The following is a 14,548-nucleotide window of genomic DNA, read 5'->3' on the forward strand; positions in this document are numbered from 1 at the left end:
TGTGCTAGAAATTATGAGTGTTTCCACGGACGTTGCGAAGTAATGTGTGGAAGTGGGTGTAAATTATGACTATAAGTTCTTTTTTGGGGGCAAAATCGCCTTCCTGTTGACAAAACCCTGTTTGTAGGCAACGAAGAGCGCCACCTAATGTTCAGTAGTGTCCTTGATCGCCTGCTCATGAACAGCGCCCTCAATACAGTCGTCTGTGCATTTATGTGAACAATGCATGGAACCGATCAACAATCCTCTTGTTGACCGTCTTGGGATGACGTTGAGATGACCGGAAATACACTTGCTAATTTTCAGATCAAATCCTGCGTATACTACGATGGTGATAGCCAAGTCGGTTACGTTTCGATAGTCCGAAGTCCCATTGGTCCGAAGTCCCATTGGTCCGAAGTCCCATTGGTCCGAAGTCCCTTTGGTCCGAAGTATCATTGGTCCGAAGTCCCATTGGTCCGAAGTCCCATTGGTCCAAAGTCCCATTGGTCCGAAGTCTCATTGGTCCGAAGTCCCATTGGTCCGAAGTCCCATTGGTCCGAAGTCCCATTGGTCCGAAACATAATACATGTACTGTGTATTTCCACTTGTTCAGGTTGACTGCCCTAACCCTAAGCCTAACCCTAACCCTAATCCTGATCCTATGGGGCGTCGGACCAATGGGACGTCGGACCAATGGGACGTCGGACCAATGGGCCGTCGGACCAATGGGCCGTCGGACCAATGGGCCGTCGGACCAATGGGCCGTCGGACCAATGGGCCGTCGGACCAATGGGACGTCGGACCAATGGGACGTCGGACCAATGGGACGTCGGACCAATGGGACTTCGGACTATAGAGAGGTTCCCAGCTAAGTCACCTGTAAAGTACGGTATACTATTTTAAAATGCCTCTCTTAAACTCGTTTTGCGATACAACGAGACATGATGGCCAAAACATTTGTGGTGTCTGCTCAATTTACAGTGTAATCAAAATGTCGAGTCCCAATATCAACAACTTGATGCTGATTGGTGGAATGCTAGCCTACGTCTCCATCATCTTCCTGGGTGTGGATGTCAACATCGCATCCACTGACACCTTTGTGTTCACGTGCAACGTAAGTTATTGACAAATGTTATTGCCCCGAACAAAGTTCTCATGAACGTTCTCTGTTTAAGGTATAAGGGCCACTATTTGCAAAAGATGTTTTTTTGGCCAAGTCAATGAACACCAATGCCAATAAATCTGAAGCAGGTTATTAAAATGCTGAACTAACCGGTTTAAAATATTGATGTTTGAGAAACCTGTGAGAGTGTATCTTCATTTTTCTCGGCGCAGAACAAAGGTTTCCGTTGAAAGGGCAATTGTTTGATCCTTACCATCGCGAGGAAGTTATGGTAATTCCTGTTTTGTCGAAAATGAAAGCATATAAGTCCCAGCGTTTCACATAATGTTTGATCCTATCATTTACTTACAATCATAGTTGTTCAAGTAGGTATTAATGCTTTACCTGTGTTACAGGTTCATTAACCCTAAAGCGGCCGGGGGGCGGAACCCGTGAAAACTGAATTTCCTCATATACGTCGTGTACACAGAGCAGAATTACCATTCGTGCATATGAATAATTAATTAGCCATAATTCCAAAACCCTTTGACCTATAGTCACGAAATTTCTTTGGAATGTTTATGATAAGTTGTTCTATGCATGTACCGAGTTCCATATTTTTTTTGTTGCTCGATGGTTGAGAATCCCCCCCCCCCCGCCCGCTGAGGGCTGATTAAAATAGCCCGGCCTTTCTAGGGTTAAGTATCAAAGTGAAGAATTACACAAAGGACAACATGTAGGTTCGCTAAAGCCAAAAATACCTTTGTGACCTAACCTAGGGCAGACAATGGGACAGACAGGACAAAGAACTACAACAGCATATGAGTGTGCAAGCAGTAGCTAATACATAATCCGAAATAAATCAAACATTTAAAGTTAAGACCATGCATCAAGAAATTTTAATTTAAATATATACATGTATAATATTTTTTTAACAAAATAGCCTGTGATGGTGATTTTTCATAAATTGACTACGACTTTTCCAGTGATTTACACCACGCTGAATAAGATTGTAATAATGACGTTCGCCTGAAACAGATATAGACATTGCTTCTGGAAGCACTTAACATAGGCCTATTATGTGAATTTTTGTTTAATGTTAACATCAAACATGAGCTAAACCAACAAGGTAATGCATTATTATATTACACATTATTTTATGTATTTTCCTAAATTTAAGTAGCCGGCCTAAAGGTCTTTAAATCGTAACAGTTTTAGATTTGCAAATTAGCAGAACGAACACGGTGGCTAATATTAGAAATGAAGCGAACAGCTCGCTTCTGTAACAACAAAAGTCTGTCAAAACTAGGATCATTATATTTTGACAGTTTCATTTTTGGAACGTTTGCAAAACGGCGCTTATTACCTTTTTGATCATTTATATCGTCATGTAAAGGAAAAGGTTGCACTAAGGAAATCATTGCATCAGATACAAACATGGAAATAAATAGCCAACCGTACTGAATGGGATTAAAGGGAATATACAACATTTGCAAACATCGAAAAATAAAACTACCAAGTTTTTGCGAAATACCTTAACAGGATGTTGGTAAATGACAGTCTAAAGCATCCTGTAAAATTATGGCACCTGGTATACTGTCATTTTCAAGAAAAGTGGTATTTTTGTATCAATTTCCAACGCTGATCGGCCGATCAGCGTTGGAAACAACTGGCTTTTTTTCAAATACTGGCCCCAATTGACCATTGCACTTGTTTGCAATCGATTACAAACCTATGAACGGGTACGAGCCAGCTAGACTGGTTCCCTGACCTTACAATTCCATAATGTATGTAAACTGCTGTTTCTTCTTATATGGAGTCAGGGAACCAGACTACAGGAAAATGATCGTTTTTCTTGGTTTTTATAGCATTTTCGAACCCAAAACCTCCAAAAAGTCAGTGTAACTATATTTGCTTTATATTTCCAACCCCCCAATTCCATCCATTTCTGAAAATTACAGCAAAAGCAAATGATGTATATTCCCTTTAAGTTTAATAATGTACATAACGATAACCTGACTGATTGTTATGCAAATTGTTGAATTGTTATGCAAAATGTTGAGTTGTTATGCAAAATGCTGAATTGTTATGCAAAATGCTATATTATGCAAAATGCTGAATTGTTATGCAAAATGCTGAATTGTTATGTAAAATGTTGAATTGTTATGTAAAATGTTGAATTGTTATGCAAAATGCTCTATTGTTATGCAAAATGCTGAATTGTTATGCAATGTTGTATTATCATGCAAATATAGGTCAAGACATGGCTTCTGACAATTGGATTCTCAATGGCCTTTGGCGCCATGTTTAGCAAGACATGGCGGGTGCATAAGATTTTCACCAACAAGACGGCCATGAAACTGGTAGGGAGATTTCGAGAATTTATTTTGAGATCCGAATTAGAAGTTATCTTAGCAAATGTCCCTGTTATAATTATGCGTGCACACTACGTGTGGCTTAGCTTGTTGAGCTGTATATTACTAATAATGGCGGAATATTAATATGACACATTGATATTTACACTGTTTCTACAAAGTACATTTCACTAGAGCGACGAACTGAACTGGTATTAGATTGACCCATAATGCACAAATTGAAACGTTCAATATTTTTTTTTCCCATTCCCGTTCTCCGGGCTCAAACGGTTTGGTTTTTAAATGCTTCAATGTTTTAATACCGTGCAGGATTTACAGGACAGCAGACTGTTCAGCCTCATAGCAGCTCTGGTGGTTGTTGATGTCATCATTCTCGCTATATGGACTGCTACGGATCCAGTGAAAGCAACCAAAATGCAAGGAACAAAAGTGGTACGATGGCCATCTTCTTGAATTCAGATTCCTCATATATTCCAGTATAGCAATAAAAGTCCGGCAGGAGAAATGGGTTGCCATTCAACCACCCCCCCCCCAAAAAGAAACCCTAAATTTTTAGCATTGTTCAGAACACATTTTTTTTATTAACCCAAAGACAATGTTATGTCAACTTAATATGGTTAGTCATCATCATCTTTTTATATCATAGGATATGTAAATTTGAGGTCTTTGTCATTGTGCTAAGATCATCGTCAAGGTCATACGATGTGTGAAACAAGCACACTTTAGTATATTGTCCTCGTTGCAAGTGTTGAACATTTCTTACTTGAGTAACTCCTGAACTGGTCACTACAGAAAGACAACTGAGCTATCTATTACAAGTGAGTTGTGGCGAAGTCCAAGAGGCATCCTCAGCATCCATGAAAACATCATCTTCATCAATCTCCATAGCCTCCTAAGGATAGCCAACAAAAAATTCATAAAGTGAATCTTGAATACCTTGTCATTTCAAAAATACAAAACAATATCGATTTTGACATGATTTTTTAAAAAGTATATTCGACTTTAGGCGTCGATTACTCAAAACAAGGTCGGGGCCATTCCTCAGTAGGTCACATATAGGTATGCACCCAGCAATAATTAGCTGATAAGAAATTAAGTGAGATATTACGTGTTTATGTTCCAGTCTTATATATTCATGTCCCACCCCTGTTCCTCCGGCGCTGCAATCTCACGACTGTATTGGGTCACATTTAGGAACGCAAGGGCCGGAATATGTCGCCACATTTGTTCAGGAAGGCTCTTGCAAGTACCTCCAAATGTGTCGTCCATGGAGCTGTCTTTCTGTATTCTCAGAGTGCCTTCATTAAATCATGGCAGTCATATATTTCTTAGGTTGACCCTGATGATGATGACATCGTTTACATTCCGATCCGTATGATCTGTGAGTCTAGGAACCAGACCTACTGGATCGGTGCCTTCTACGTCATCGATGGTCTGCTGTTGATATTTGGAGCTTTTCTGGCCTGGGAGACCAGGAAAGTCTCCATCCCGGCACTAAATGACTCCAAGTATATTGGTAAGAATTTTAAATATTATTTTCAAAATGTGCAATACCTTTTTTTATCGTCATTAAGATGTGCGAGTTAGCCTCTATCTCAGTTGAAAATGCCATTAAACAAAAGCGTATTTACGCATGTCTTCTGAACTTTCCTAGCTGGTCAATTGATTTTGGTCCCATAGAGTAAGTTTAACAGAGCACTCTTTTTAATGTCAATCGTTTTTGATATCAAGAGATGGTCATAATTTAGTTTGATATTTCAAAGTCAGAATGTCGGGATGCTTTTACTCCAAAGGCATATGTGTCTACAACATCTTGATCTTGTCCTTCATTGGCGCCCCGGTGTCGTTCATTCTGGAGGAGCAAAACGCCCTCTACGTACTGCAAGCTGCCCTAATCTGGCTGGCCGCTACGCTGACACTCTGTGTAGTGTTTATTCCTAAGGTATTTTTAAACCAATTCTTTCCAGAAATAACACTCTGTTTACGATCAATCGTGAATGCAATTTCATGCATTTCTTTCTTCAGTTTAAAGAAATGCATTGTTCGCCCAAAGAAACATCAATAATTATTTCAGAACAATAATTTCTGGGTGTGCTAGTTTCGTATTAGCACACGCCCAGAAACTCAGTCTAAAAAAGGCAGTGATATTTTAGTGCTTAAATCAGTTTCAATCACATTCCCCCCGTTTGGCTTCTTAGCCTTTGGGCACGGCATTTCTCAATTTCAAAGAGACAGAAATCGTTTGTTGTGGTTTTTCTTTTGGCCTGCAGAACATTCTCTCGTTAGAACGAACCTCAAACTAACTGTTTCTCTCGAATTTTCACCTTTTTAGATACGAATGAGAAATGACGTCAACCCAACTCAAAGCGATATGGTGTCTCGTGTAGCACAGAGTGAAGGAAGCACAAACGTTGTGGATACGCAGAACGAGGTGGATATGCAGAGGGAGCTTCAACGGCTGCGTCAGGAAAATATCCGATTGAAGAACAAGGTAGGCTGGGCTGGACTACGTTGAGCTGGGTCGGGCTCGGCTTGGCTTAGATCGGCTTTTAATGCTGGCCTACGCTGGGTTAGGCTGGACGCGTAGGGCTGGTTATTGCTGGAGTGAGCTGGCTTGGGCTTATAGGCTAGTCTTTACTAAGTTGGGGTGGGCTCCGCTGGCATGTGCTAGGTTGGGCAAGGCAAGGTTGAAGCGGACTGCGACTTTTCCCCCCAAACAACATAACCGAATGAGGTGTGCGCTATGAGGTTTTTGGACTCTACTTCCCTAAAAACATGAGGAAAAATAAACAGAATTTTTTTTATTGGGACCTAATGCAATTCGGACTTTTTTTCCTTTAAAAAAATCTTCCAAAGCCGTAAATTAGAAAAGAAGATAATTATATGGAAAATCAAACTCGCACTCACGATCTCAAAAGTATGTTATTATCTAGCTGAGCCATCGAAGAGCTCGACAGTAAACTGTAATTCATGGCATTTTGTACCTGCGTGCGTATTGTAGATAGTGCTCAACAACCATGCATACGATATTGTTTTGGGGTAAAAAGAAAAACAATTCGCAAGCGGGCTGGATTGGGCCAGATTAGGCTAGGCTGGGTTTGGCAGGGCTGGGGCTTTTCTGCGCTGGGCCCAAAGCCCAAAGTTGATTTCACTTCATAGCCACTTTGGCATTGCAGAGTCGGAATTGCTGTGGAGGAGTGGGTTGGGATGAGCTGGGCTGATAACGGGCTGGTTGGGCTGTGTTAGGCGGAGATGTCAAGGTAAAGTGGGTTTGGAAGAACTTGGCTGAGCTCGGCTGGGCGAGATTTTGCCGGGCTTTGCTGAGCTTCGCAGGGAAGGCTTCGGTGAGCTGAACTTTCATTGCCTGGCCTGTGCCGTGGTGGGTTATTTTGGGTTAGCTTGGGCTGACCGTGGCTGGGAGGGGCTTAAAATGATTAAGGAGAACCGGGCTTGGCTAGACTAGGCGTGGCTGGTGTTCAGGGCACGTTGTGATCATGTGCAGAAGCGTTTATACTTCCTGGAATTGTCTTCTCATTTTAGATTCTTCTTGGCCAGAGCAGCACTACCTTGGACTAGTATCCAGAACCCACCATGGATCCGAAGTGATTCAATCAAGTTTGCAATGATGTGGTTGAACATGCGATTCACATTGAATAAGCCCTACAGCGTTAAACATTGCATCTGACGTTGCGACTGACATGATTTAGAAATTAATGTTGTATTTCTGCACGTAGTTAATATTCCATGCGGTAAAACGTTGTTTCCAAAGTGCAAATGATCGCCTTTGCCCTTAATATGTACAATTTACGTGTTCACCTAAGCATGATGTTTTATCGGTTAAGCCTAACTAGGTCCCGAGAAAAGTTTGGGGCCCAAACGCGCAAAATATGTGTGAGACAGCGTCACAGCATACCACATGCAACACGTACGCTGGCCACGTGCACTCACACAACTGACCTCTGCAAAAAATCCAGTCATTGGGGAAAACTTTGACGAAAAAATGATCAGTGGTTTCTTAACCAATGAAATCGAGTCTCATATGAATGGAAAGAGAACTTCATCCTCTTTACAAAACCGCTACCCCAAGTGTGCTCTGACAAGGTCTGTCACAAACGGTCATTTTCTGTCCCGCTCCATAGGCAATTGCCTCATACCCCACATTTTCATTAAAAAATGATCAGTGGTTTTTCTGCCTTTCCAAGCCAGACATAGATATACTTAAAGCCAGAAGAATGAATTTTCATAATCTGCAACCCCCAGATTTGTGCGACCGTCCGTTCTGAAGATACAAGGAATTTAGTGTAATCTTTGTGGTCATTTCCCCACGTTAAAGCTTGTGTGGACATTTCCGGTTGAGCAGATGCGCGCTACTTTTCATAGTAGATTAATCTATGGGTACTGTTACTAAAGTGGCATTATTCTTACGCGCAGGTCGCTTTTGTTTATATTATCGCAAGGGCAATTTCAAACCCTATCAACTGAGCGGCACTGAATCAGCGCGTACCAAGCGTGGCTCCACCTCAATTATGGCTTCTTATTTTGGTGGTCCAATTAAACTCTACACGTGACACAATCGTGGTAGCTTTCTTTACCAAGGGGGAAATTCATACTTACATATTGTCATACTCAATGGTCGATTTGTATGAACCAAAGTGAAATTACAGTTGTTGTTTTTTGTCTTTGTTAAACAGTACATGTACTCGTTTAAAGGTATATTCCATCATTTGTAATTTGTGCATTTTGTTCGTTTGAAGCAACAAAATTGCTCAAAATCTAAAGAAGGGTGCTGAACAACTAACCTGATGGAGTTTCAGCTCAGCCTCGGCTGTATTATTCGAGAAAAACAACATTCTATGATCTCGATTTCAAATCAAACGTTGCTGAATCATGTTTTGAATTGGGCCTACTAATTCAGCGTCCGAGACACGTTAATACTGAGCGTCTTAAGACGCACCGTAGGAAATTCCTTCTTTCGTTGATATTTTCAAATGACAGCTTGCCAGAAAGAATATTTTCACAGAAGGTTTAGTCCCATTACTGTCTTTTAACCAAGTGTTTTTCAACAATAATTCCGTCAGTTACTTTTTGGATAGCTTCAAATGATGGGCTGTAGCTTGAAGCGTCTTTGTTTATCTTGCATTTACTAGAAAATTAATACCATATATCGATTATTATGTTCATCGTAAGGTGTTCTGCTTTTAGACCACATTGAGACGTTCTGGCAAAATGAGACAGACCTAGGCAAAGGTCGAAATGCGGGTTTGCGGATATTGGGAAAGGGAATAATTTTTTGTTATACTTTTTGTTGCACTTCAAACGGACATTCCGTTGACAAGCTCTTGCTGTTCGCATTTATCGGCATGTCAAAAAATAAAGTACTGAAAAAGGCCTTTAACGTTCGAGTTTTGAAGTTGTGAAACTGAAAGATGCCAATTTGTTTCTCCTTAAATACAGTTTTTGCGACTTTAGTAGATTTCTTTAAAATATGTGTAGTATATAAATATCAAAGCTTACAAATATCAATAAATCTGAAAATCAGAAAAGGTTCATCACTATTTAGTTTTTTGCACCTTTTCTCCACAATGGCATGTGCCAAGTTCTGTCTCATTTTGCCAGAACACAGCAATGTTCGTACTACTGTGCGCCACTCCTTTATCATCTCACATTTACTGATTCTAAATACAGTATATCGATTATCATGTTTATCGTAAGTTTACTACTTTTGCACCATAAAGCGTGAGTAAAAAAAACAAAACGAAACCCAAAAGGCAGGACCAATTTTGGAATGTCTTGACGTTTTGCCTGCAGCACTTCTAAAATCTAGGACATGAGAGCCCATTTAATGAGCTTTGCTTTAGTATAATAATCATTCAAATCAAGCGAATGCTTTTCAAGTTTTTTGAACATGCATGAACACCGTTTTAAAGTTTTGTCCACGAATCACAAGAAGGTGTTTTTTCATTTAGCAAAACGAAAACAATTCATATTCACCCTATATGAACATTGTTTTTGTTTTGCTGAAAGAACCATTATTTATTTTGTTATCCGTGGACAGAACCTTAAAACGGTGTTTGTGTCCAAATTCTGTAACTTCAAGTGATTTGAATGTTTCTTGTACTAAAAGAATTGCTTAATGACCGGGTTTTCATATCGTAGCCTAGATTTTGAGAGTGCTACAGGCAAAACTTGGTCCTGCCATTTGGGTTTCGTTTTCCCCCCTTACCCTGTATAATGATTTTCGTATATTGTGCGTTTACTACTCCTTTATGCTAGCACCTTTGTTTATATATCCTGCATTTACACTTGTTAAATATACCTTACCGATACTGACATTTCAAATTGCTAGTTTTTTTTCTGGTCAGTAGTTTCGTAAACGTGTGATTCGAGCATCTGTTTGCCATTTTTCTTTCTTTTTATCAATATGGTGTTTTGTAAGGCGGCAGAACGCTAAGCCCCAATCTATAACAAAGTGGCTCAAGTTGTCTATTGACCCTCGTTCATATGGGCCATGTTTTAGTGACTTTAAACTTGAAAAAAAATATGGACTATCCATGGCAAACTCTTGGTGGTGCTCTACATTGTGAATCGCCCGAAATAAATGACAGCTCCAGTTTCAAAAATTGATCACTGAGAAAACAAAACTCATTTGCAGGTACATAATACATACATTGAGTTCTCTCACCCATTATGTGCTAAATGAAACTACAAGTCAGAGTAGGAGTGACATGTAACACAGTTATGTTTTGTACTCTCCATAGAAACAATGCACAATGCAAGTATGTGTGAAAAACCACGATCCCAAAATAAAAGTGAAGTTTTTAAAAAGAGTCACGTAATGTACAAGCAATGCATTTTTGGATTATTTGTTTGATGTCGTGTTTTGACTGCCAGCTACTGCATCAATGCTGGACGTTTGCATGTTGGAACTTCAAGGTGAAGTTGGAACTGCCGATGTTAAAGCCATCTCAGCATCGGTGGACTTGGCATGGCGTGTGATTGGAAAACGCCGGCTGATGCGACTGAAGTACTATACGATGGCAGAACGACCCTCCTCATCACGACAAACGCTGAAGACAACCACGCCCTTCAAACAAAACAATAAGAGAGTATTTGATTTTTGTCTCTACTAATGGTCTGGATGACCTGTCACTAGTTAGTTTAATGCCAAATTGAAGCTAGGAATAAACACAAGAAAGATATTCCTCGTTCATCTGCTATGAGTTGGCCAGACAGAAGATGAGCTGGAAGGCAAATGCCGCCTCATTGATGGCCAGGAACCCAAAACACCAGGTCAAGCCCATGAGGGCGGAGATTCCCACTGCATTCTGGAAGCGTTTAGAGATCTGCTGGGAGCGAGATGCCTCTTTGACCTTCAGAAGACTGCGCATGACCAAGATGAAGGTGATGATGTTGTTGAGGAGGATGAGACCAATGGGAGCAAGGAGGCCGAGGTACAATACAAAGCCGGGCTCAAGGAAGCATACTTTATGAAATAAAGAGGGAAAAAATGAACTCTAACCATGCCCAAAGACATAATTCAATTCAAAGTAGTTTCTTTGAACTGTTTGCAGAAGTCACTGTGACCATTAAATGAAAAAGATCACAGAAAGCACCGCAAACTGTTTGAGACAGACAGACAGACAGACAGACAGACACACAGACACACAGCACGAAGTGTTTTAATTACTAATCGTCGGTGCCGTATATTTGTCAGTTGCTGCGGCCAAGGTGATCGCACGTATGTTTCAGCCGCTCATTTAGTTTGCGCGCATGCGCACTCAAAATATGAAATACTGATAATCAGCAAACATGGATGCCTGCGGTCGCAGTTTGACCCACTGAAGTATCGGTCAACATCACGCTTGAAGAACTTTGATAAATTTTTCTTTCCACGTGGACAGGAATTTAAGGCAATCAAAGTCACTTTTGCAAACGTTAGCGCAAAAAAACAGAGAGTATTTGATGCATTTTTTTGTTTTTCCGTGTCGTGTAGTACGAAAATATTGGGTCACAAATTCAAAACAGGCGACAGTTTAGGGGATAATTTTTCAGTTTTGCCGAGTAATTGTAAACTTGTCTTCACTGAAAAATGGTAAAAGATGCCATGGAAAGTGCGATGTTTAAATATCATTTAAGTCGGAAACCGTTTCAATGAGAAAAGTAAGGTCTCACGTTACACGTTTTTTCGTTGAATGTAACGTTAGTGTGCACGTACCTGTACACAGACCCTGCGGGAATCTGGCCCGTAAACATGGCTAGCCACGCGCCGCGCGCAGCGCTCCGTTTGTAATCTTTCGACGCGTTGGTAAATAAATGTATACATTTAACTGAAACGATTTACAACTGACTGGTTCCCGCCCCTGAAATGCAAGTACGATCACAGAGGGCACTGGGACCAGTGTATTTGTGCACGAAGCTTTCAAAATGGGTTTACTCGAAAAATGACGATTTTTATAAGTTACAGGTTTCCTTCTTACATCAAATCACCTGTAAAATGATAATAATCTATCATCCTTTCCGATGGTACTACGGCTGATCTAAGGTAAACCCGGAAAATTGTCAAAATGTGTAAACCAAAGTCAAAAGCGAAAGATTTTTTTCATTTTGTACGTTTTTTGTCCATAATTATTGGTTTTTTTTAAATATTTTAAAAGGTTTTTAGCGCCGTTACCACACTGTAGAGACAATTTATATCTTTGTTCACTTGGTCTACTGATAATTTTTGGTTTGAATCATCTTTTTTAAGTACGTTTGAGAAGGATACATTTTAAGACATGAAAACCAGACAATCGTTCAGTGCGTCGTCTGCTACCGCTCTTTGCAAGCCGACGACGCGGAGGAAACCATTGCGCATGCGTGAGAAGACAACTAAATGCACGCACGGTCTATGGGGCTGAAACATACGTGATCGTCAGAACCATGCATCAGCGGAGATCCTGGGAACCAGGCGCGGTTCTACGGGGGGGCTAGGGGGGGGGCTGTAGCCCCCCCAAAATTTTGTCTAGCCCCCCCAAAATAAATTCCGTAAAAAAAAAATTGCATTAGCAAAAAGAAGGATTGTGATGTACATGCGAACGGTCTCCCCCTAAAGAAGAAATAGCCGTGACAAGGGTGCATTAGTTAATATAGTGCAAGGGTGGATCCAGGAGGGGGGGGGGGGGCAAAGGGGGCCATGCCCCCCCCCCAAAAAAAACGAAACCAATTTTTTTTTTTTTATGTGACATCGCAATAAAGGCAGGCAATGAGTACACTACCATCTTTTCTTCAAAAACAATTGGTTAAACTGGTCAGAAATTGCCTCAGATCGCACCACAGAGCATCTAGAATCCAAAAATTGTTCGGGGCCCTTAAGCGGGCCCCGAACCCCACGCCGTAATTTTTTGGACCCACTGGGGGGACCAAATTTTTTTCTGGATCCGCCCTTGCTATAGTGTGAATGATTTTAGGATTTTATTGGCGCTCCCCATTCATATGGCATAAGTCCCCCCCCCCCACTTATTGATTTTCGGAGGCCTAAGTGTCTGGAAAAAATAACCGGTCTACATTTCAGCACGCCTCCTTGAAAAAAATTCTGGATCCACTGTGCTAGCCCCCCAAAAATATTGGTTCTAGAACCGCGCCTGCTGGGAACGGTTGAATGGTAAAAAATGTTGATAACCGATAAACTAGTATTAAGCAGCTGCAGCTGGATGTCTTTATATAGGTAATCATAAGTTACCCAGAATACCTCCTTCACAAGATTCTGTGTCAAGCTCATTAGCCCCTCCCATCCCAGCGCCCTGTTTGCAGGGCGGGGGCAAATGTTTTTCTCCCAAACGACATCCGCAAACATAGTTGTTTAGCGCCAACTACGATACGTTTACGATACGTTTATGATACGCACGCAGGTATATAATTATTTGTTTCCCCACATTTTGTCGAACAGTGCGACAGTTCAGCCGATAGAAGTTAGGATTTTGCACGGCGATGTTGCCGGTTCGAATCTCGGTTTTGCATCCGAATTTTTCCTTTTCTAACCTGAGGCTTTGGAGGATATGTTTTTTTAAAGGGAAATGAAGTCCGAACTACATAACGTTCAAATTCCTTTTTTTTCTAATTTTATATTTTCTTCTCAAGTTTTTATAAAAGTTAAGTCCAAAACGCCGTAGCGTACACCCATATGTGGATGTCGTTTGAGAGAAAAAAATCGCAGGCGGGGGTCAATATATCGTGCTTCTTGTGTGTTACACTGCAAGTTTAAGTCATGTTGCTGGGTCAAAGTATTCTGCTTAACTTAATTAGGTTCTCTTCCTATAGTTTCCAGGGAGTGATATCGAGTGATTGTCACACAATCACATACATACTGGAATTTGTATTCTTGTGGAGACATTTGTTTGTTCTCGTTTACTACAGTTTTCGAGTTTGAAAGTGTACTTTCAAAATGCTCACTATTTTAACTAAAATTAAGTTCCTGGGGTAAAACTTGGACTTAACATCCCTTACATAAAATACTTCAATTTGCGACGGATCAGCATACCTTGGAAATTTCTAGATTTTGAGTAAAATCCATGTATCTATTTCGTGATAACCTTGTGGAGAACGAGGAGACGAGATTGATGATGTTGCATAATGTGTCCTCGATTTACACCATAAACAAACGCACACACAGATGAAATCTTAGAAGTGAAGTGCACTAGTTAGTGGCACAGCCCCAATATGTTAAAGGATTGTGCAAATTGTGATAAAATCTTGAAACTTCGAATGTTGGTTCTTCATGCCTTGAATTTTTTTTTCAGATATGGGGGCATTTCATATTTGACCTCTGGTGACCTTTAGAGGTCAATGAACTTTGCATACTCTATTCATAACTTTTGTTCTTCAAAAGTTCCCTTTCCTATGACCCAATTCTATGTCATAGGTCTTCATACAATAACAATAAGGATCAGATGTAGTAACAATTCATATCTGACCTCTGTTGACCTTTGAGAAGTCAATGACCTTTGTAAACCTGTTTATAGCTTTTTTTGTAAGATTTATTCTTTAAACCCCATTTTTTCACGATTCATGTCTATTTGAAAGGTGCTCATGCTACAAAGACAATGTTCATATA

At 40.5% G+C, this 14,548-nt stretch overlaps 1 protein-coding gene across 1 annotated transcript in view; it reads left to right on the plus strand.

The window, feature by feature from the left end:
- Nucleotides 1-7,035, plus strand: part of LOC119725090 (gamma-aminobutyric acid type B receptor subunit 1-like) — a 30,001-nt gene extending 22,966 nt beyond the window's left edge. The window contains exons 12-18 of the mRNA XM_038196452.1: nucleotides 964-1,096; nucleotides 3,340-3,447; nucleotides 3,769-3,891; nucleotides 4,792-4,975; nucleotides 5,253-5,401; nucleotides 5,792-5,950; nucleotides 7,000-7,035. Of these exons, the coding sequence (XP_038052380.1) occupies nucleotides 964-1,096; nucleotides 3,340-3,447; nucleotides 3,769-3,891; nucleotides 4,792-4,975; nucleotides 5,253-5,401; nucleotides 5,792-5,950; nucleotides 7,000-7,035 (892 nt within the window). The remainder of the gene's footprint in view (nucleotides 1-963; nucleotides 1,097-3,339; nucleotides 3,448-3,768; nucleotides 3,892-4,791; nucleotides 4,976-5,252; nucleotides 5,402-5,791; nucleotides 5,951-6,999) is intronic.
- Nucleotides 7,036-14,548: the final 7,513 nt, after the last annotated feature.

Source organism: Patiria miniata, unplaced genomic scaffold (genome assembly GCF_015706575.1).
Source record: "Patiria miniata isolate m_02_andy unplaced genomic scaffold, ASM1570657v1 HiC_scaffold_18, whole genome shotgun sequence".
NCBI classification, from domain to species: Eukaryota; Metazoa; Echinodermata; class Asteroidea; order Valvatida; family Asterinidae; genus Patiria; species Patiria miniata.